The sequence below is a fragment of the Plecotus auritus genome, assembly GCF_963455305.1.
Source record: "Plecotus auritus genome assembly, chromosome: 7".
NCBI classification, from domain to species: domain Eukaryota; kingdom Metazoa; phylum Chordata; class Mammalia; order Chiroptera; family Vespertilionidae; genus Plecotus; species Plecotus auritus.
This window is the reverse complement of record NC_137774.1, coordinates 168,130,362-168,152,928: the sequence shown is the minus strand read 5'-3', so window position 1 is coordinate 168,152,928 and position 22,567 is coordinate 168,130,362. Positions and strand designations below refer to the sequence as shown.

Sequence of the window (22,567 nt, the reverse complement as noted above, 5' to 3'; positions counted from 1 at the left end):
CCGCCGCCCTGCCGCTCCTCCGCGGCGCTTCACCGCCCCCTCGGGGATGTCTGGATAATGACTCTGGGCCGCTCTGCGGCTCTTTCCTGTGGACAGCGTGGCTGAATGCTCCTTTCCAAAAGTGACTGCCGCTGGGTTAGCTTGACCCTAGTTAACGAGGCCGACAAGATGCCGCTCGTGGACTGGGACACGCCCGTCTCCTTGCCTCCAAGTGCTCTCAGCACCAAGAACGGATAGCGAGACATTTAGCTCTAGGAAATACTGGCCCGAACAGAGAGGAACATTTCTTTCTCCTCCTTACCTCATTTCTCAAAACAGTAGTCAGATGAAAAGCAAGGGCAGCAGGGGGATTATACTCATGCTAGAGGCCCGGTGCATGAAATTCGTGCACTGGAGGGGGGGTGTCCCTCAGCCCAGCCTGCACCCTCTCCAATCTGGGACTACTCGGGGGATGTCTGACTGCTGGTTTAGGCCCAATCCTTGTGGGATCAGGCAGGGATCGGGCCTAAACCGGCAGACATCCCTCTCACAATCTGAGACTGCTGGCTCCCAACTTCTCACCTGCCTGCCTGATCACCCCCTAACCACTCCTCTTGCCAGCATGATCGACACCTAACTGCTCCCCTGCCAGCCTGATCACCCCCAACTGCCCTCCCCTGCCAGCCCAATTGCCCCCAACTGCCCTCCCCTGCCAGCCCAATTGCCCCCAACTGCCCTCCCCTGCCAGCCCAATTGCCCCCAACTGCCCTCCCCTGCTGGCCCGGTCCTCCCCAACGTCCCTCCCCTGCTGGCCCGGTCCTCCCCAACTGCCCTCCCCTGCAGGCCCAGTCACCCCCAACTGCCCTCCCCTGCTGGCCTGGTCCTCCCCAACTGCCCTCCCCTGCTGGCCCGGTCTCACCCAACTGCCCTCCCCTGCCGGCCCAGTCGCCTCCAACTGCCCTCCCCTGCCGGCCCGGTCACCTCCAACTGCCCTCCCCTGCTGGCCCGGTCACCCCCAACTGCCCTCCCCTGCCGGCCATCTTGTGTGAGGGTGTGACAGTCAATGTGCATATTACCTCTTTATTATATAGGATCGTTGAAAGGGATCATAGAATCTTCAATCTTGAGCAAATTCATAGGCCTCCCACAGAATCTTAAAGCGTGGCTCAGTATCTCAGTTATAGAACTGTCCTTTGTCACACTGTTGGTGCTTAGCTAAAGGTTAAAGAGTCAACTAAGAGGGAAAATTACACATTTTATCCACACAGCATAAAAGCTAATTGAAAATATCACCAAACACATTAACCACAATATTGAGTGCTTTGAGTCACGGTGACAAGTTTTTTCTGCCTGAATACAGTACCAATTTAGCATGGTGTATTTCTTACTGTAGTCTAGGCCAGTGGTCGGCAACCTGCGGCTCTGTTGACTAATGAGTTTGCCGACCACTGGTCTAGGCTTTCTAGAGCTGAGGAACAACATAGATGGCTCCGTTACCAAAACAGGACCACAGTTCTTTCTCTGTAGTCAGTCAACTGCCCAAAGGCACTGATTCATTTGTACCACACAGACTTGAGTGCTCTCAGTATGCCAGGAACTATGCTTGGTTACAGTATAACTTTATGGAGTCAAATTCTAGTGGGCAATAGAAACCACAAAGGAATTGGACAATTGAAGTACAGTATATGCTGTAAAGGAAATGACTAGGGCAGGGGTGGGCAAACTTTTTGACTCGAGGGCCACAATGGGTTCTTAAACTGGACCGGAGGGCCGGAACAAAAGCATGGATGGAGTGTTTGTGTGAACTAATATAAATTCAAAGTAAAGGAGCGGAGGGGAGAGCAAGAGAACCGGATAGAACAGCTGGATCTGGCCCGTGGGCCGTAGTTTGCCCACGGCTGGACTAGGGTGATGTAATAGAGTAACCAGGAGGCCCCTCTGAAATTATATTTGGGATGAGACCTGAAGGTGGCAAGGAACCCAGCAAAAAAGGACCTAAAGAGAGCATTGTGCCCATTCATATCGCTGACGTTACCCCTCCTAATGTACTACTACCCTTGGCTTGCTTTGTTTGCTCTCTACATTTCTCCTTGTTTTCTCTGTTACTTTTCCCCTTTTATGTGAAAAAAGCTCTTGTTTTTTTCCAGAAATCGGAAGTAGAACATTTCTGGTTATATTTGATATTATCTTGAATTATTTTTATTTTTTTAATGTTCTTATTGATCTCATAGAGGGAGAAGGGATAGAAATATCGATGAGAGAGAATCATTGATTGGCTCCCTCCTGCACACTCCCTACTGGGGATTGAGCCTGCAACATGGGCATGTTCCCTGAATGGAATCGAACCGTGACCTCCTGGTTCATAGGTGGACACTCATCCACTGTACCACATTGGCCGGGTATTTGAAGTCTTTTTATTTTATTTTTTAAAATATATTTTATTGATTTTTTTACAGAGAGGAAGGGAGAGGGATAGAGAGTTAGAAACATTGATGAGAGAGAAACATCGATCAGCTGCCTCCTGCAAACTCCCCACTGGGTATGTGCCCGCAACCAAGGTACATGCCCTTGACTGGAATCGAACCTGGGACCCTTGAGTCCGCAGGCTGACGCTCTATCCACTGAGCCAAACCAGTTAGGGCTTGAAGTCTTTTTAGATGTATGATTTTATTCTTTCCCAAAAGACAAGGTATAATAAATAGCACTTTTGGTAAGCTCATTTCTCGTTTAGTTTCACACACTTTGTAAAGTAAGTCTTTTCAGCTGTTCAAAAGAAATGAACATACCTGGTTCCCGAGACAGTTCAAATGACATTTAGTCGTTGCTGAAGTACTTGGTTCTTAGCCTGGAGCAATATTACCTACTTTTCTTTTTAAAAATCTAATTCTCTTCTCATAGTTCAATTGAAAAAATGTTTGGAATAGAGAGACTAAACAGCAAATGACAAATGAACACAATACTGCATTTTTTAAAAATCCTTGATTAATAGTCAATGCTTCACAAGATAAAGCTGTATGTTTATAAATTTTTTTCTCATAAACCTGAAATAAGAAACAGTTCAAAATTTCAAAATAGTTCTTTATTAATAAAGCATTTTATAAATACACATTTTAAATTTACATGTTAGGTAAAATACATCCAAAGTTAAATGTCACTTCTCAGATTATTGTACAGAATAATAATCTGTACAATAGTTTCTAGTAATTTTATACCAGTGATTTGAAACATCCTTAAGATTTAATAATATATTGTAATAATTTCATTTTTCACTTTTTAGAGCTTGATAGAAGACAATCAATATCCTGAATAATTTCAGAGGTTCTTTTCAATGCCACTGATACTCTCTTTTCATTTACTTCTTCTAGCAAAGTTTCTGAATAGTTTGGTTTACAATCAAAAGACTGTTCATTTTTCTTGTTAGAAATCTGGTTTAGGACACCACTGTTCTCCAGTAACACTAAGTTGCTTCGTCAAGGAGTTTTTGCCCACATTTTTCATTATACAAGTGTTTTTAATGTCAGAAAGCCTGACTTCATATTAAAATAGGATTTCTCCATTGGGGGGAAGATCTTTTGGATTCATAATAGAGTTGGTACTTCAGAACTTATCAAGTCTATTCCTCATAGATGAAGAAACCAGAGTAAAGGGAAAAGAAAAGAGTATGTAGGTGTGTGTTTGGATGGAGGTTTGGTGAAAGGGAGGAAATAAAAATCGCAGTAAAACTTTAAGCTAGATTTACCAAGAAAAAGAAGTCAAATAAATAAAATTAGAAATAAAAGAGGAAATAACAACTGATACAACACAATACAAAGGATCATAAGAGACTACTATAATTATATACCAATAGACTGGACAATCTAGAAGAAATTGATAAATTCCAAAAACATACAATCTACCAAGACTGAATCAAACAAAGCCTAAACAGATGGAATACTAGTAAGAAGAAGGAGATTGAATCAGGAATCAAAACCTCCCAACAAACAAGAGCCCCAGATCAGATAATGGTGAATTATACCAAATATTTAAGGAAGAATTAATACCAATCCTTCCCAAACTCTAAAAAAATACAAGAGGAGGGAAAACTTTCAAAGTATAAGGCCAGCATTACCCTGACAACCACAACCAGACAAAGACACTATAAGAAAACAAAAATACTTGTCAATATCACCGATGAACATGCAAAAATCTTCAATATCATGTAACTTCTACAGACAAGCTACTTCTCAAATATCTTAAGTATTCATTGAAGCTCCACAATATATGTGTGGATTAATATAAACTATAGGGTTATGAATTAAACCTAGAATGGAAAGGGAGTAATTATGTTTTATTAAACATAAAATACATTATGTTTAAAGGATACAGTTAAACTTCTGTATCTTTTCAAGTTCAGAAGCCACACACCTGTGGAGAAAAGTAAGTTCATGCTAGACATCTGATTCTTTTTTATACACAAGCCTATATAAAAAAAACCCTAATACACAAATCGACTGAACTGCGGACTAGTGGAACAACCTGTCACTATGATGCGCACTGACCACCAGGGGGCAGGCGCTCAATGCAGGAGCTGCCCCCTGGTGGTCAGTGCGCTCCCACAGGGGGAGCACCGCTTGGCCAGAAGTCAGGCTCACGGCTGGCAAGTGCAACGGCTGGCAAGTGCAAGGTGGTGGCTCCCAACTCCGTGGCAGCGCCAAGGAGCAGTGAGCAGGCAGGCGGTAAGGAGTGAAAGGTCCCAGACTGTGAGAGGTATGTCTGACTGCCGGCTTAGGCCCGATCCCCCAGGTGGACATCCCCTGAGGGGTTCTGGATTGTAAGAGGGTGCAGGCCGGGCTGAGGGGATACCCTCCACCCAGTGCATGAATCTCACGCACTGAGCCTCTAGTATTTCAAATAAGCATACTTGACTGTTTTCACAAAGGTCAGAATTTTAAACAGAAAAACCTAATAAATTAGATATCTAATTAAAGAAAAATTATTTTTAATCTTAAGCTATCAAAAACATAGAGTTAAATATATTTAATTAAGAAAATATTTTCTTGGAAAAAAAAGTCTTAGAGTTTACCATTTGACTCCCCCCCCCACATTTATTTTTTAATCAAACAGAGAAATAAGTTTTATTTCCCGCCCTTTCCTCCCCTACCATTTGACATTTTAATTTTGAGTATTAGTTGGCTCTTCTACACAGATTAAATTTAAAAGAAATACAAATACCAATTTTCTTCAAGAACAGAAGATGAAGGATGTGTGGGCATCTCTCTCTGACTAGTCCGGGTCAGTCTTCTGCACCATGATATTACTGTTGACACATATCTAGAATAAATACATTAAAAGAAATATTTGAAAAATGAACTTGTATTCTATTTATAAAAATTTCAAAAATGATTGAAAAATCAAAACAATTTGGGAAAAAGGATAAAGAGGATATTTTAAAGTAAGGCATTTACTGAGAAATTCTCTGAATCTTCTTTTTTAAAAGTCTTCTTTTTTTATTGATTTCAGAGAGGGAGAGGGAGAAAGAGAGGGAAACATCAATGATGAGAGAAAACCTTCTGCAGGTCCCCAACTGAGGATCAAGCCCGCAACCTGGGCATGTGCCCCTGAATGGAATTGAACCCAGGAGCCGTCAGTCCACAGGCCAATGCTCTATCCACTGAGCCAAACCAGCTAGGGCTTCATTGGAAATAAGGCACTTTTTTTCATTATTCATCAAGGAGAAAATGATTTACTCACATTCATGATTAATAATGATGAGATTTAAGAGTGAGAACAAAGTTCAAATTCAAATGTCTAAATTCTCCTTTTAGTTTTTCCAAATAAATGAATTAAATTTATCATGTACATGTGTTTACATATAAGACTAAGTGAGCATCTGCTTTTTAAAATTTAAACTAGAAAATACCCACTAATGCGTGTATATATATACATATATATATACACACACACACCTATACGTATAATTACATATTAACTCACCGAATATGCAAAGCAAGTATCAAGTTTAATAAAATGATTATTCTGAAGTGACTGGCTAAAACAAACAGCAATGTTTGCTAAATACACACTGTCTTTTTGAGGCAAATTATTCAAACTAGCAATGAGTATTGGAGCATTTAGACCAAAATGCAATAAAGCTCAACAGAAAAATAAATTTGAAATAAAACAAAGCAATTCTTTTGTGAACATTCTAATTCTCAAAGTAAAATCCTAAAATGTTAAGAACATCACAAGTACAACAATTATTACAAAATGTATTACATAAACTAAAAGAAAGCAGTCATGAAAAGCTGATTTCAAGAATCTCCATTTTAAGAATAATCATTAATTTTTTCTACTTTATAGTAATATACAGAAGTTTAGTTATTTGTGGTTGCAAACCTTATTTCAAATTGGTTAGGGGATTAATTGGTTAACACATCTGACAATAACTTCTCCAGCAAGCCAGTTAGATCTAACATATTCATTATGGTGAAAAATCACTTCAAATACAAATGGAAATGAATAAAGCTGACTTCATCTTTTTTGTTAGTATAGATGCCAATATAACAGTAAACTCTGAAACCTGTTGAAATGACTTTATTCACATCCACATGTAAAAACTAAAACAAAATATGTAGATATTGTTTATGTTTCCACTCTGTCAATGAAAAGTTTTTTACTAAAATGAAAATAATTTTTACATTGCTTTTCAGTACCTTTCATATGGTCCGGGGTGTTCAATCTGAATTAACTGATCGTGTCCATCAGGAAAAGTTAACTTACACCAACCTAAGTTGAGACCTTGATTTATCTTAAGAAACATGGAGGAAAGTTAAGTTTTATCATTCTAAAACTAAAAAAACAACACAAAACCACCCCAAAACCCAAACAAAACCCTCTTCTAACTTAACAATTTAAAAAATACTAGTCCCTCTCTCTGTAGAGAGTTACTTTATAAAAATAAATATTTGCCACACCTATTTGATTTTTTTAGGAAATCTAATGAGACCAATAAAAACTCTTGAAAGATGTCATACTTCAAAAAACAAATTGACCTGGCTGGATGGCTCAGTTGGTTGAGCGTCATCCGTGCACCAAAGGGTTGTTGATTTGATTCCCGGTCAGGGCACATGTTAAAGGCAACATATAAATTTCTAACCAAATTAGTATAGATACATAGATTGATGTTTCTCTCTCTCTCTCTGCATGTTCTCGGGTGAGGATTAAAAAAAGGAATTGAGATAGAAGGACAACAAAAAAAGTGCCACAGTATTTCCATAGATAAAACAAAAAACAATACAAAATAGATTTTAGTCTGAAGTATACTCACCTGTCTTTTTTCATTAAAAGAGCCAAATTTCCAATTTAGGGTTAGAGTAATGCCATCTATAAAGATAGCATGTACTTTGTCATCAGAATAAGCAAGAAATCTTCCCACACTGGGTATGAATGATTCTCTCAAAAGCAAAGGCAGCATATTCTCATTTATCCCAGGTACCTAAAACCAAGTAAAAATAGCAGGAAGTAGAGTTATCCATTTATAAGATTTAAATGATTAATGAACTCTGAGGCAACTTTCAGATTCTTATGCAGAAGTTGAATATTGTAGAATCCTTATGTATGTTTAACTTTTCCACAAGTGGATGCCCCAAACAGTCTATTACAAGCAGATTAAACCACCATTTGCTCTGAACTTTACACAGAACATGGACAAGGCTCAGGAACTACAGCAACATATAAACTTAAACCAAATTAGTATAGATACAGAAATCAAAGTCTGAGAATAACTTCCTCCAAGCCAGCATTAAAGAATGTACTTTTACAGTATGGAAAGAGAGTAGAAGACGGCAGTGTTTACAATAACGATGTTTTTACACACAAATCCAACTAATTCCTATGGCCTTCCCATTCCATTTAAAAGAAGCAAAACCAAACTATATACAATAAAATATAAACAAAAGCCTCATTTTGCAGCGATTATCTATTAAATGGATATCTTTCTGAATAAATCAATATTAATGTTACAAAGAATTTCTTACATGACTTAGATGAAAGTAATTTGAATTTAGGAATATAGACAATAAAAACAAAATTATCTTGCTTAAAGAATTTTAAGATACCATTTTCCAGCAGCATATACGATAGTTATGGCTTAAAGAAAGCCTCATCTTGGCACAGTGCTGAAGAATCCTGTGAACATGAAATACACAACTTAAACATTTGCAAATTGCAAATTATTATGGCCATTTTCCAGTTCTAGCAACCATTCTAACTGCTGTATGACATCTCAGTCAAGAAGTTCATTTCCACTGAAATATGTCCAGACCTATTTCCTTCCAGAAAATAATAAGCTCTTAGAAGGGAACTACTACTGTTTCTCTTTGGCTATTTTTTTTTTTTAAATAAATGTTAAGCTCTTCCTTTTTTTTTTTTTTTTAAATATATTTTATTGATTTTTTACAGAGAGGAAGGGGGAGGGATAGAGAGCTAGAAACGTCAGATGAGGGAGAAACATCGATCAGCTGCCTCCTGCACATCCCCTCCTGTACATGCCCTTGACTGAAATTGAACCTGGGACCCTTCAGTCCGCAGGCCGACGCTCTATCCACTGAGCCAAACCGGTTAGGGCCCTTTGGCTAATCTTACCTACTTAAGGTTATTTCTTGAATTTGTAGCAATGAAATGACTCCAAATAGAATTTTCAGTTGCTCCTTTTTATGAGGTGATAGATTCACAGTGCCTAAAAGGGTTAGCATAGTCTGAGAGTGGTGGGTTGTAAATAAACTGTCCTAGGAAATCTTATTACCCATCTGCTCCTTCAAATCTACATTGGAACTGGCTTAGACATAGTTTATACAAATAAATCCAATAATTCAATTACTGATTTTTTACAGAGAGGAAGAGAGAGGGATAGAGAGTTAGAAACATCGATCAGCTGCCTCCTGCACACACCCTACTGGGTATGTGCCCGCAACCAAGGTACATGCCCTTGACCGGAATCGAACCCCGGACCCTTTAGTTCGCAGGCCGACATTCTATCCACTGAGCCAAACCAGCTAGGGCTCAGACATAACCCTTGATTCAGTTGAATGTGAAGGACTTACCTGGTGGCCTGTTTAATTAGAGAACACACAGAGAACAGACTTCCTGGTCTCTCTGGAGGAAGATTATTTACTGAATACATTTTCTCTTCCCTCTGAAAATTAGTTTAAAATGAAAAATCTCATTAATAATAAACATTGGCCATTATTACTTAACTATTTTGTATTTATATATTTACATAGCGACAAAGGAAGCAGTTATTTTAACTTAAAGGTCATAAAAGGTATAATCTAAAGGTATTTCATGATGCTTTTCCATTTTCCCATTTTTCCTCTCTATTCAAAAGTTATATTCTCATAGCCTATAACTTACTGTCCAGTTTAAATCTTGGCATACTTGAACTAACATGGTTATAAGCTCAGCTGGTGTGGCTCAGTGCTTGAGTGTCAACCTATGAACCAGGAGATCACGGTTCAATTCCTAGTCAGGGTACATGCCCGGGTTGCAGGCTTGATCCCCAGTAGGGGGTCTGTGAGCAATGATTCTCTCTCATCATTGATGTTTCTATCTTTCCTTCTTCCTTCCTCTCTGAAATCAATAAAAATATATTTTAAAAAATTAACGCGGTTACAAACAAATTTTCCTACATATTAGCAGGAAACATCACATAAGCTTTTCCTTTTAGATCAAAAAACCCCAAAACCTAAACATCAAAAAATTGTTTTACTTGAATGAATCTATCATTTTGTTATATTTTACTAATGGAATAACTATTACTAAAGTTTATGGAAGACAATATTATTTATAGTCTTGGTTTCTTGAATTATAAAAACTTATTCTTTCTGAATTACCTCTTTCTTAGACTTTTTTTTTTAAAATATATTTTATTGATATTTTGTAGAGAGGAAGGGAGAGGGATAGAGAACTAGAAACATCGATGAGAGAGAAACATCGATCAGCTGCCTCCTGCACACCTCCTACTGGGGATGTGCCCGCAACCAAGGTACATGCCCTTGACCGGAATCGAACCCGGGACCCTTCAGTCCGCAGGCCGACGCTCTATCCACTGAGCCAAACCGGTTTCGGCATCTTTCTTAGACTTTTTAATGCTAGTGTTTCCCAGGACTCTGTCTGCAGCCTTTTCTTCTGGCTTCCTGATTTCTTCTTTGGTTATTTCCACAAGGTTCAAAGCTCCTTCATAATAATTATAATAGCAATGGCTAATATTTATTGAATAAATATGTGCTAGGTGCCTATTTTTAGATGAGGAAAATAAGGCTTGAGGACTAAAAGGTAGCAGAGATCTGTTTTGAACCACAAGAGAGAACAGCCCATACTTTACCATCAGAATTTAGTATAGTAGATACTCAAAAAGTAATCTTTGTCCTTTTATCCTGGACTGTATACTTGAATATCACAAACACCTCAATTTTAACAAATCAAAATTTGCATTTTCTTCTCTACTTTGTATTTACCTCTGGTATGTCAATTATCACATGCTGTTCCCTCTACTCGGTTCCCTCCTCCATGACCTCCTTGGGTCTGACTAACTCCTACTTTCCCTTCAGTCTCAGGAAAGCCACGTGGAGGTCCCACAGACAGGGTGAAATCCCCTAGTTATGTCCACAGGCACAGTGCCCTCTCTCCGGCTTCTTGGTTTTCATTTAGTTTTCACTTCATGTCTGTCTTCCCTTCTAGAATAGAGATAGCTCCATGAAGGTAGGGATTGTATTTGTTTTGCTTACCTCGGTATCCCTAGCATTTATTAGTAGAGTGCTTAGCACATGGTAGGCACTCAAGACAACACATTTTAATTATTTATGTCTTTCTCTACTGGACACTGAGTTCCCTAAGTGTTCTTCTCTTTCAGCTATCCTACCTATTGCATCAGTTCTAAAATACTTATTTTTACAATTTAATCTCTCTGAAATTTGGAATCATCTTATAATTAAGAGTGTCTTATAATCACTACTAGAGACCTGGTGCATGAACTCGTGCACTGGTGGTCCTTTGGCCTGGCCTGTGGGGATCGGGGCGAAACTGGCTCTCCGACATCCCCCGAGGGACCGGATTGCGAGAGGGCGCAGGCCAGGCCAAGGGACCCCACCGGTGCACGAACCCGTGCACCAGGCCTCTACTCTCTCTATATAAAAGCCTAAGCAACCATTACAACTGGTCGCCTGAATGACCGGTTGCTATGACGATACACTGACCATCAGGGGGCAGATACTCAATGCAGGATACTCCCGCAATCCTTCTCCCCCCACCCCCCAACCCCCCCACCCGTCGGCCTGCCTCGATCAACTCCAATCAACCAGACAACTGGTTGACAGTCATTATGACACACACTGACCACCAGGGGGCAAACACTCAATGCAGGAGCTGCCCCCTGGTGGTCAGTGCGCTCCCACAGCCAACCTTCCACGGTCCCTCCCCGAGCTGGCCAACTTCCCGCGGTCCCTCCCCACTGCTGGCCGGCTCCCCTAATAGGCCCCGAATTGGACACCCCCCCCCCCCCCCGATTTTCTATTTCTGTTCTAACTACTGAACAACAGCACTTTAATTTCTTTCAATATTCCACACTCGCCCCAGGCTCTAGCATCTCTGATAATCTTATCACTTACATGCTCTACTCTGTATTAAAGACAACGCTTTTCTTATATTTCATCCTGCAAAGCAAAGCCACATGATACTGTGGTGATACCTTTAAATGGGTGATGTCAAATGTCAGACTGAGCAAATTAAGAGTTATTAACAAAATACCACATTATTACATTTTGACCTGATATGTTAAATATGTTATGTTTCACTATTTTCAACACCAGGAAACAATCTTGTTCAACTTTTTAGTTGAATATAAAGATTTAGGAGTTAAGGGGTATTTAAAATATGCAAACAATACATGCTAGGAAAAAAAGAATGTGCTTTTTAATTGGCAAATATTAATTCAAAGAAGTATATTGATTCAAAGTAATGCTGCTAGTTTTAGTATTTCCTATTGATACATTCTATGACAGAAGAAATGTAACTTCTGATTTAAACGTAATTGCTTAGGTAAATGGAAGACAGAATACAGGATGATAGTACAATAAAAACAAGGTGGTTAATAGTTATTGTGCCAATGCTGGCAGTAAGGTTATACTGATTGTTCAGGCTAAGTAGTAGCAAGCAATGTTATATAGAGATAAAATTTCCCAAATATATTCACAATTACTTAGAAACAGCTATAGACCAAAAATCTTGAGTGGAGATATCACTGTCCGCCTACCTCTTCTGATCCTTCTTGAATGGAATAGTATGTAAAATAGTTCCCAAAATAAGCTCCTTCTGATTTGAAAACAGATCCATCTCCAGGATAAATCTCTATTGAGTTCACATTTTTATGTGTAAGTCTATGGAAAAGAAATAATCATTAAAAAAGTATTTTTCTAACTGAGATTAAAACATATATGGTCGGTTATCCAAAAAAGAAAGAAAGAAAGAAAGGCAAAGTAGTATAATTTTTTAACCTATATAGCAAATGGATAATTTCATACTCTGTTCCTCCAGCCAGCTAAATTATTTTTTTGTTGGCAAAAAAATGAATAGAACACCCAGAATTGGTGGGTCTATCTACTTCAGTAACTAAGCTCAGCTTCCAGAAGTGAGGCATCTTGCCTTATTACCCTGGTATCCCCGCCAGCCGATCACAGTGGCTGGTCTATAATGGTCACCAAAGCAGTGCTCATTGCATAGGAGTTAAATATGACAACTATAGAACCTGAAAATAAGATTATTCTTTAATAATAAAACTAGCAGAATCAATACCTGATGATGAGATTAGCCATGTGTAGAAGGAGCTATCCCTAAGAGAAGGACCTGGAGTAGCCACATACAATCAAGGTATTGGGTATATAAGGAATAAAGATATAAGCCAAGTCATTTTATTAAAACATGTATGGAAAATACTAGTATGTTGTCAGTAACGAGTGGGTCCTCCTGCAGGAAAAGGAGACCCCGAGAATAAACAGTTCGCAGTACACGTCAGCACTGTGTACAGAGTGAACCTCTCATATGGCCAGCACTAGTGCTCCAGTCCCTAGAGAGGTAGGATTATTCAATGGAATTGTGCACCACAGAGCAGCTGCTCAGTGAGTATCTGCTGAGTGAATGTAGGCTAAAATCTCCCTTAGGAATCTAACGTCTCTATTCCATGCTCACCAGGCACCTTCTGATGTGACTATTTCAGACAGCTAGATGCCCCATGCTTGGAAGGCGTGGCTTAAGTAGCTGCCATGCGTATCTCATTCACTAGCAACTCACTGGCTTTGGAGCTGTCACAAAAATCTTGCGAATATGATTAATGTGAATTAGGAACAAGACCCCTGTGTGTCCGAATATAATTAGGGTGTTGAGACCTGAAACCTCAGGACCAAGCACAGGAGCATGATGGCCCTGCAAACTGTATTCTCTTGTAGTTTATCTGCAAGGCTAGTCCCTCCCCTGTGACATCACTACATGGCTCCACCTCCAACACAGGTGCCTTACCTGTACGTAATACCCTTGTACCAAACCACTTTCACTAGTTCAGAGTAGGAATATTCCTCTTCATCCGACTGCCCGTGTGAAAGTGAATCACAGAAAGTCCACCTGTGAAGGATAAAATACAAATTATGGATTCTGGCTGCTCAACAAAATTACCTTGAGAAGTCAACAAAATAGTGCGACTGTAATAAGATTTATTCCTTGCTTAATTAATTAGATCAAAAAAGTAAAAATATGAAAGTACATTAAATTTTAAAATGAGTCTTATTTTCCATGCATTTTCAATAATCTCACTATTGAATCTCAGCAAAATTACCTAAACAATTTTAGTAATCTTTAAAATTTAGGATTTGAACAACAAATATTTACTGAAGTTTCTATGGTGGGCCAGGCACTGTAAATACACTGGGGATATAACACCCAAAAAAAGCAAACATGGTCACTGAGATGTTAGACAGTAACTAGTGACATAAAGAAAGGGGAATTACTGAACACTATAGGATGTGTAAGAACCTTATCCTGTCTAGGGACTTCGGGATAACCATCCTCAGGAAGGAAGGCTTACTCGGAGACCTGGACATGAACATGAGTTAGCAGGAGTATTCCTGCCAGAAGACAGAGCAGGCACAAATGATAGCTTGAGCAAACTTTCCAGGGCCTGCAAGAGTAGAGTGGTGAGTGAGTGGAGGACTACAGATATGGGAAGGGACCAGAAATGCAAGGCCTGTTAAGCCATGTTTAAGGGTAATGGATTTCAATCTAGAGCCATTGGCAAGTTATTGAAAAACTGTTGATTTAGAAGCATCAATCTCTTTTGATGCATACTTATAATATTGAATTTCCCTATCTTAAGCAGATAATCATGACACGCCTGAAAACCATTCCCATATTTTATCTGAGTAACAGATATGTACTTAGAGACTACCTGGGATCAGACCCTAATTCTGCAAGTACTAGTGTAACACTTTGCTCAGGTTATTTAACATTTCTGTGTCTCAAGTTCCTCCACAAAAAGGGATGATACAAGACAGTCCTTACCTCATGAGGTCACTATGGGGATGAAACACCATGCCTAGCACATACTGAGTGCTTGGCGTTAGCCAGTGGTCGGCAAACCACGGCTCACGAGCCACATGCGGCTCTTTGGCCTCTTGAGTGTGGCTCTTCCACAAAATACCACGGCCTGGGCGAGTCTATTTTGAAGAAGTGGCGTTAGAAGAAGTTTAAGTTTAAAAAATTTGGCTCTCAAAAGAAATTTCAATCATTGTACTGTTGATATTTGGCTCTGTTGACTAATGAGTTTGCCGACCACTGGTGTTAGCTATTATTGTTATTACTAGAAGCCCGATGCACGAAGATTCATGCAAGAAAGGGCCTTCCTTTCCCTGGCTGCCGGCACTGCCTTTCCGCTCCAGCCCCGGAGCCGCCTCTTTCCGCCCCGCCCCCGGCTGCTCGGCATCTGCATATGCAAATCAACCCACCATATTTGTTGGGTTGACTTGCATACTCACTCCTGATTGGCTGGTGGGCGTTGCGAAGGCACGGTCAATTTGCATCTTTCTCTTTTATTAGTGTAGATTGCACTACTTATGCAAAGTTCCTGTTACAAATCTATCACCATTAGGTTATTCATCTGTTAGTGGAGGTCAAAGGTTTTTACCTAGCCATCCATGTCTACCCCTTTGACAATGGACATATTTACATCAACCAAAGACAGAGATGGCCTCAGCGGCCAAGTGTGAAAGAAAGAACCCATTATCATAAACTTGTCAGATCTACACTCCAGCAACCATGGTAACAGGCTCCACTGAGTGGCAGCAGATGTTCCCACAGGGGTCCGTGCAGGTCCCTGGGCCACCCCTTACCACACTTTAACAATAATCTTTTCAGCGACAGTGACCCTCACTGGACTCTAAGCTCCTAGAAAGCAGGAACTGTGTCTCAGTCATCTCTGAGGTCTCTGTGCTTAACGATGTATCTAGTACAGTCGGCCTCCCATAAACATTCATTCCATGAACACAGAGTTAAGAAACAAATAACACATTTGCTAGGCAAATTATTTACCATCAGTTTTAAACAAGGTTTGGATGAACTGAATGAACTTTCCTTATGACTGGTATCAGATGATTTAAAAAGACAAATTACCTGACCATCTAACAAGTAAGTCATTCTTCCATTACCTGTGCAGGTGTGGGACAGGACAGCTGAGCAGCAGGGCCCTGGGAAGAACAGAAACCTCTTTTCCTCTTTCCTCTGAAGCAGCAGACGTTAACACTGTACTCTGGGTGATATTTACGTCAGTTCCAGACATATTGCTGATTTTATTATGAAAGCGAAGTGCTAAAGACAGAGGGTATTTCCATTCCTCTGGACAGGAGGCCACAGAGCAGCGCTGCTCTACCCACGCGTGGACACAGCTGTGCTTGGGCCCAGGCGAAGGCAGTGCCTCCTTCCCCTCAGTTCTGTTTCCACAAGGCTTCTTCTCTGAAGGTTCTTTGGGTTTCACGATCTGACAGTGAAGTTCGTTTTCTTTATTCTTCCGTCTATGTCCTGGTAAACTTCCATATGCACGGATTTCGTCCGCTTTTCCTACTTGTTCTTTTGGGGCTTGATTATTTTTTCCTGACAATACTATAGATGAGCCTGGCTTCTGGCTCACTTTACACAAAAAATGTACTGTAAATTCCTGCTGAGATTTGGGCAGACAGAGGTATGCATGACCATCTACAGATGGTATCTTCACGGTGCCGCTCTGCAGGCATACCATGCCACCATCAGTATCAAGACTGGGCCATTTCACTTCTGGGATGTCGATGAGGATACGCTGAGTTGAGGGGAAGGAAAAGAGATGGTCAGTATTTTCTGTTAACAGACCAAATTTTCCATACATCTGATACCTACATATTGTGTAAGAATGCTCTTAAAGTTTTGTGTTTTACATCTAGACAGAATGAAAAAGACAGAGCCAGGTGTCAGCCTATATATGGCTTTTCCTAGAATATTTGATATTAAGATTACAAACACACACTGAAAAAAAATATAAGAAAAACATCATCCTGATTACTAGTATATCTAGTGTTAGACATATTTTTTAAATGTACAATGAATCAGAGATAATTAGATTTTGAGCCCCTCCCAAAATTCTACTCTCAAAAAGGCTATCAATGTCTATAGCACTATAATGCACTATATTAACTCAAATGATATGAAACTAGCATAAAAATCATTGACAGGGCAACCCAGAGAATACAGAAACAGATTCAATATATCTTAAAATGTTACATGTGACAACATAAGGTTTCAAAACAAGGGGGAGGGGAGAGTTATTTAATAAATGGTACTGAATGATTGAACAGCACTTGGGAAATGTTCTCTCAAAGCGCTATGACCTGGACTAAAGTACCTGTCCTAGACAGCATCTGGCACACCAGACCCTACAATAAATTACAGGTGACTTAAAGAGGAACTTATTAAAATATACACTGAGTGGCCAGATTATTATGATCTCTGAACGCATAATAATCTGGCCACTCAGTGTACTTCTCTTGAGTACCTCATTTATTTGATATCAAAGATACTACAAATCGTGCACCTGATCAGTTTTCCCCTTTGCACTGCCTGATAAAAAGCTCAGGGCAAATAGGTGGTTGATCTTCAGCAAAAGTCTAGGTACCCATTTGAGATACAAATACACTGAGTGGCCAAATTATTATGCATTCAGAGATTATAATAAATGGCCACTCAGTGTATATTTTTTTATTGATTTCAGGGAGGAAGGGAGAGAGAGAGAGAGATAGAAACATCAATGATGAGAGAAAATCATCGATCGGTTGCCTACTGCACGCCCCACACTGGGGATCAAGCCCACAACCCAGGCATGTGCGCTGATAGGGAATCGAACCATGACCTCCTGGTTCATAGGTTGACACTCACCCAGTGAGCCACGTGGGCTGGGCAAGAGTAACCTTTTTAAAAACTGAATTACTCAAAGGTAAATATGGATGCTGATCAATAGCAAACAGACTCGTAACAGTAACAGTACCTGATGCATCTTTTCATGTAAGGTAGAAATAACAGTATCAAATAAGTCTCTTAATTAGTTAATCTTGCCCAAAGCTATACATTTCAACTTCCATTTATATAAAACTTGAAATTTACAAAAACCATTGTCGGAAAGCCTCTTAAATTTACAGTGCTATGTCAGTACACTAAAATTAAGGGCATTATTCATTGATGGTAAAGCTGGTCTGTAAGGATGATGGTTCAAAAAGTTCCATCTTCTTGAATTATACGATCTGATAACCCAACTGCAGCATCAGCAGCAACATACCCATTTTCAATGAATAGTCACTCAAAAGAAACAGTGGGAAAACAGCCTTATAGACCAAGTTCCAGCTTACAATTTTTCAAGGCTTCTTTGTCATGAGACAATGTAATAGAAAACCACTCAACAGGCAGGCAAGCATCATGACAGTAGCAGAAAGTGGTTAATAGACACACAGACGGGGTTCAAATCCTGACTTTGCCACTAAGAAACTTTCTATGGACAAGTTAGGGAAACTCTGAGACTTAGCTCCTGCCAAAAGGAGCTGTATCCAGCCAATATACCTTTTCTGACTGGTTGGACTCCCATTTTGATCAGCAGGTACCCAAGGCATACTGGTGCTAGCAAATATTTTTAATATCACACCCAGTTCGTGGCACACAGTAAACCCTCAATAAATGATAGTTATTATTATTATTCCCTAAAGTTCAAAATAGAGTATAAGCAAAAGAATAAAATTTGCATACCCATAAGTAATTACATATCTCTATTACACATTAACAGATAAATATACATAAGCTACTAAAAATATCCACATAATTTCTTAATTTTCACACCTCCAATAATGAAAAAGTCACCAACCTGAAAAGCTCTACATAGAATCTTTAGCTACAAAGAAAAAGACAGGGTAATGAATTGTGTAACTTCTGTGTCTCAATCAGTATACAAAACATGAGAACTCTAGTGTGGTGAATGCTAAGTGACTATGCATTCATTCCGCAGCAACATGTCTATTCCCAAGTGTCATGAAGAAAAAGGCTAACTATTTCTAATTGCTTGTCCTCAAATCTTACAAAAATTAGTTTTAAAAAATTACCTTTTTTCTTTCAGGAGGTATAATGTTTTCAGATAAAAAAGGGCAAGTGGCGAAAGAGTTTCGAAAATCTAGGGCTCTCTGTAGTTGCTCCTACAAAAAGATACAAATGTAATCTTAAAAAATGACTGAAAATCCATTTAGAATGAAGCAATCCTGCATCCCCATTACTTCCATATTCCGTCCACCTCAACAACACTGAAAGAGTAGTTAGTGTTTGCATCATCTTTACGTACTCGGTAAGTGCTAATAACAAAGTGTGTCCTTTGACGAATTCTTTCTGGTTGTTCCAAAGGATGTGCTGAAACAGGAGGTGCCTTTTCAAATAAAAATTCAGAGCCACAGGGAGAAAGCTGCAGTCTGGAGCCATCAGCATATTGTACTTGCACGGAATCGTCTTCATAAAGCACCATTCGCACTTCAGCCGCCATCACTATGACTATGGATAAAATGTCCTTCCAAGGCAAAGACTGAGAGAAATAGGGAACAATAGCACAAATAGTTCTCTTTATGTACAAAAGTTCTATCCAAATAAGCTGGTGCATTTTCTAAGAACATAAGTAAAACATACTGCCGTTGCATTTACTTTTGCTGGAGAAAAATTTATCTTACTGGACACACTTAAATGATTTGAAATTAACATCCTTGACAGAGTGCCTCCAGTAACCCCCTAAGGCTTTACTCCAGGGTGGAAACATCACACAGAGGGAGAAGACCGTCCACCAAGTTATAACTGCCTGTATAATTTTAGTAGTTTTACTTCTCCTGAAGTTCAATTTCAGAAAATTATATATTTAGTATCTCATTTCGAATAACAAGCAAATTCCACCTTTGCAATAAGAATACAGCAAATCATTTGTAATACATGGAAAGGGCAGACCAAAAGTAACTATTAGGTCTAAAAGAAAAGCATACATTATACCTGGATTTTTGTCCCTAGCCCAGCATTAAAGAAGTATCTTCATGTCGCTACTGAAAACGCTAATTAACCTCCTAGGTCTTAGTTTCATCCTCATCTCACTTGTTTCAATTTCCTCTTCTCCACTCTAAAGTGACTCTGTATCTTCACCTATGCTTTCCATATAGGTATGGAAATGGAATTAGAGGATGGGTTCCATTCAAAGCCACCATTTACGAGCTATAAGCTTCAGCTCCTTTGTTTCCTTATTTGTAAAATGGGGATAGTGACAGGATTGCTGTGAGGATCAAATGACAACACATGTGACAGTACCTAGTATTATGAATGTCACTTTATAGAAGCTCAATAAAAGTTGCTCCCAACCATCTCCCAGTCACTTTTTATCCATGTCATCTTCTTCCTTCAAGGCATCTATCACTGTTAGAACTGATTTTATTTATACATTTTTTTTTGGTCTTTTCCCACTAGGATATAAACTTACATCAGAACAGAGACTTCATTTGTTTTATTCACAGTTGTACCCCTGGCATATATACTTGGCAAATAATAAGGGTGGAACAAAGATTTACTTAATGATGAATGAATAAGTAAATTGTAAAAATCTTGCTTTTCTTGGATGTGCAGTTTGAGTTAATGGAATCTCAATGTTAGCAATATTTGACTTCTCATTCTCTTGCCCTCCACACTCTTATAACAAGTCCTGTTGATTTTGTCTCTCATGAACCTGGCTCCTCCCTTTCTGCTTCAGGCCATTCACTCCCCCCTCAATTCCTGCAACTGTCTGGGACCTTTTTCCAGCTTCTTCCCCCTCCAATCCATTTCCAGTATTGCTGTCATAGGTAACTTTCCACAACCCAGCCCATACCAACCTCTTTACATCACTTGCTTACATACTTGTTAAATGGCAATAAATATTCATAGCCATATATAGGGTGTCCCCCCAAAATGTATGCAAACACTTTGAATAATTATAAAGGCAGTGTTTATTAAAACACATTTCAGTTTCAAAATTGAGCTATCAGCTGTTAAGGAGTGCATACATTTTTTGGGGGGACACCCTGTATATATGATGTCTACTTGCTATTTCAGGGACCAAAAAGACAAATAAACAGATGCATATAAAAAAGGAAGAAAACATTTTCTGATAATAATTGGGAAAATGTGTCTATTTTTGGCCTAGTTATTTATTTTTTATAAACAGCCTAATGAGGTGTGATTTTTTAAAAAAATAAAAAGCATACACAAGAAACAGCAGAATATAAAAAGTTCCTGGCACATCATAAATCCGCCCCAGTCCACATTTCCAGCCACAACTGTCTTACTCCTGTTTGTTTTCAACACTCAGCACGTTATGTCTGTTTAACGATCAAAAAGCCTTAAGTCTGTTCTTGACATCAGTGGGAACCTGACTTTTCCAAAATGCCTTATCTAGTTACAATGAAAAATTCACCAAAGCAACCAACGTTTTGAACTTACAGCAGTTGAGCTGAAAAGTCGTGGAAACGAGGCCCATCAACGGCCCTTGCGCTTGGATTTGCCAAGTGGCTCGAACCGCAGCGTCTGCACCTGCCCACGGCTGCTTCTCGAGGAATTGTTCTTAATTTTAACAAGTGAAGTTGCTCGATGAAAAACAATCACAACCGCAGGGCAATAAGGTCCCAGGTCTGAGTAGCTGAGCAGGGGGAGCGCTAGCGACGACCCGGGAGAGAAAACACAGTCAAACAGTGATTCAAACCTTCCCGCCCCCACGGGACCAGCCAGGCCGGAAGTCCCGCCCCTGCTGCGCTCGGAGAAGGGAGGAACCGGAAATAGGGAAGGCGTTTAGGTGGAGAGGGTCCCGACCCAGAATCTGGTCCACTCCTCTTCCGGGTTTACTTCCGGTGCCCCACACAGACCCAGTCCGTCCCGGCTGTGGTGAAACCTGTGGCTCGAGCGTCGTGAGGGTCAGGCGAGCTCCCCGCGCGGGCGTGTCAGTGCAGTGACGCTTATTTAAGTAATCTAACCGACAGTTACACCTCAATAAAGCTGTTGAGGAAGAACTTGTCCAAAGGCGGAGACCTTTTCTTCTGATTTGGTGTCAGGAAATTTGTCTCAGCTATGTATCTGCACCTTTATCTAAACAGCAGGTAGACTGGCCTGTCCTATTTGTTTATTGGCACTAAACAAGTATTACGGGTCCCCCGCGGTGCTGGTGCTAGGCACGCTGGGGAGAAAGCGGGAAGGACCAGGGTCCAGGATGGCAACTAGAGAGTAACCGGAAGGAAACGACTAGCCAATGATTCGATCAAGTTGTGGTAAGTGTTCCTAAAATAAAACGCAGAGGCCTCTGACCGCAGATAACGGGTAGACCCAGCCTGGCCCGAGGAAATATTTCCACTGAAATACAAAGGATAAGTAGGTATTGAAACGCGAAAATTGAACTGGAACGCCCTGAATTCCTGGTTCTTGTCTCGATGGTTTCGAAGCATGAAGCCGCCGACAAAAGGTGATAGGTGAAAGTACAGAAACCTTATTGCAAGCAGACACTACCTCTAAAACCTAATTCCGAATTCTGAGCCTGAGACTCCATCCCTCCTGGACGGACAGAGGGCCGCTGAGAAGGGTGACCGCTGCTCTTTGTCTTGAGGCATCCAATAGGCTGCAGTTCTTTGTCTGAACCCTTCTTATTGGTCATGGTGCTACACAGAGTTGGTTTTCAAGGCTCAAAGCCACGTGGTGTCCCCACCTCTCTCCCCCTTACCTTGTTGGTGGGAGTCACTGTTGGTTTATCTAGAGCTCTCCCAGCTGTGCTGGCAGAGAAAGCCTCATCTCATGGCCCTCCCAGCTCCTCAGGTCAGGGCTACTTCTGGCCTAACTTATGGTCACTTTAATGGCTCAGGCCCGAAATGCCTTTTGGTTTATATTTATTTCTATTTGCCTATTCCATTTCTCTACTCTGTACAAGATAAACACCCTGGCATCTTCAAGTCTCCATTAGGTATTCCTTCCC

The 22,567-nt window shown here is 40.1% G+C and overlaps 1 protein-coding gene across 1 annotated transcript; it reads right to left on the bottom strand.

The window, feature by feature from the left end:
* Positions 1 to 3,039: 3,039 nt before the first annotated feature.
* On the bottom strand, positions 3,040 to 21,325 carry LOC308253843 (uncharacterized protein C5orf34 homolog). Its single transcript, XM_080679615.1, has 13 exons — positions 21,055 to 21,325; positions 18,896 to 19,129; positions 18,663 to 18,752; positions 15,702 to 16,345; positions 13,525 to 13,626; positions 12,266 to 12,389; positions 9,060 to 9,151; positions 8,076 to 8,145; positions 7,286 to 7,453; positions 6,672 to 6,766; positions 5,191 to 5,289; positions 4,343 to 4,383; positions 3,040 to 3,436 (listed from the first exon to the last, which is right to left on the bottom strand). Exons 2-13 carry the CDS (start codon positions 19,088 to 19,090, stop codon positions 3,246 to 3,248), a joined length of 1,911 nt encoding a protein of 636 aa, XP_080535741.1. The 5' UTR covers positions 19,091 to 19,129; positions 21,055 to 21,325; the 3' UTR covers positions 3,040 to 3,245.
* Positions 21,326 to 22,567: the final 1,242 nt, after the last annotated feature.

Bases quoted from the DNA above. Each gene is read 5' to 3' on its own strand.
- LOC308253843 (XM_080679615.1), bottom strand. From the start codon at position 19,090: ATGGCGGCTGAAGTGCGAATGGTGCTTTATGAAGACGATTCCGTGCAA. The intron at 16,346-18,662 runs GTAATTTTTTAA...CCCTCAACTCAG, and splicing joins TACCTCCTGAAAGAAAAAAG to CGTATCCTCATCGACATCCC. The intron at 6,767-7,285 runs GTGAGTATACTT...ATGTTTCTTAAG, and splicing joins CTTTTAATGAAAAAAGACAG to ATAAATCAAGGTCTCAACTT.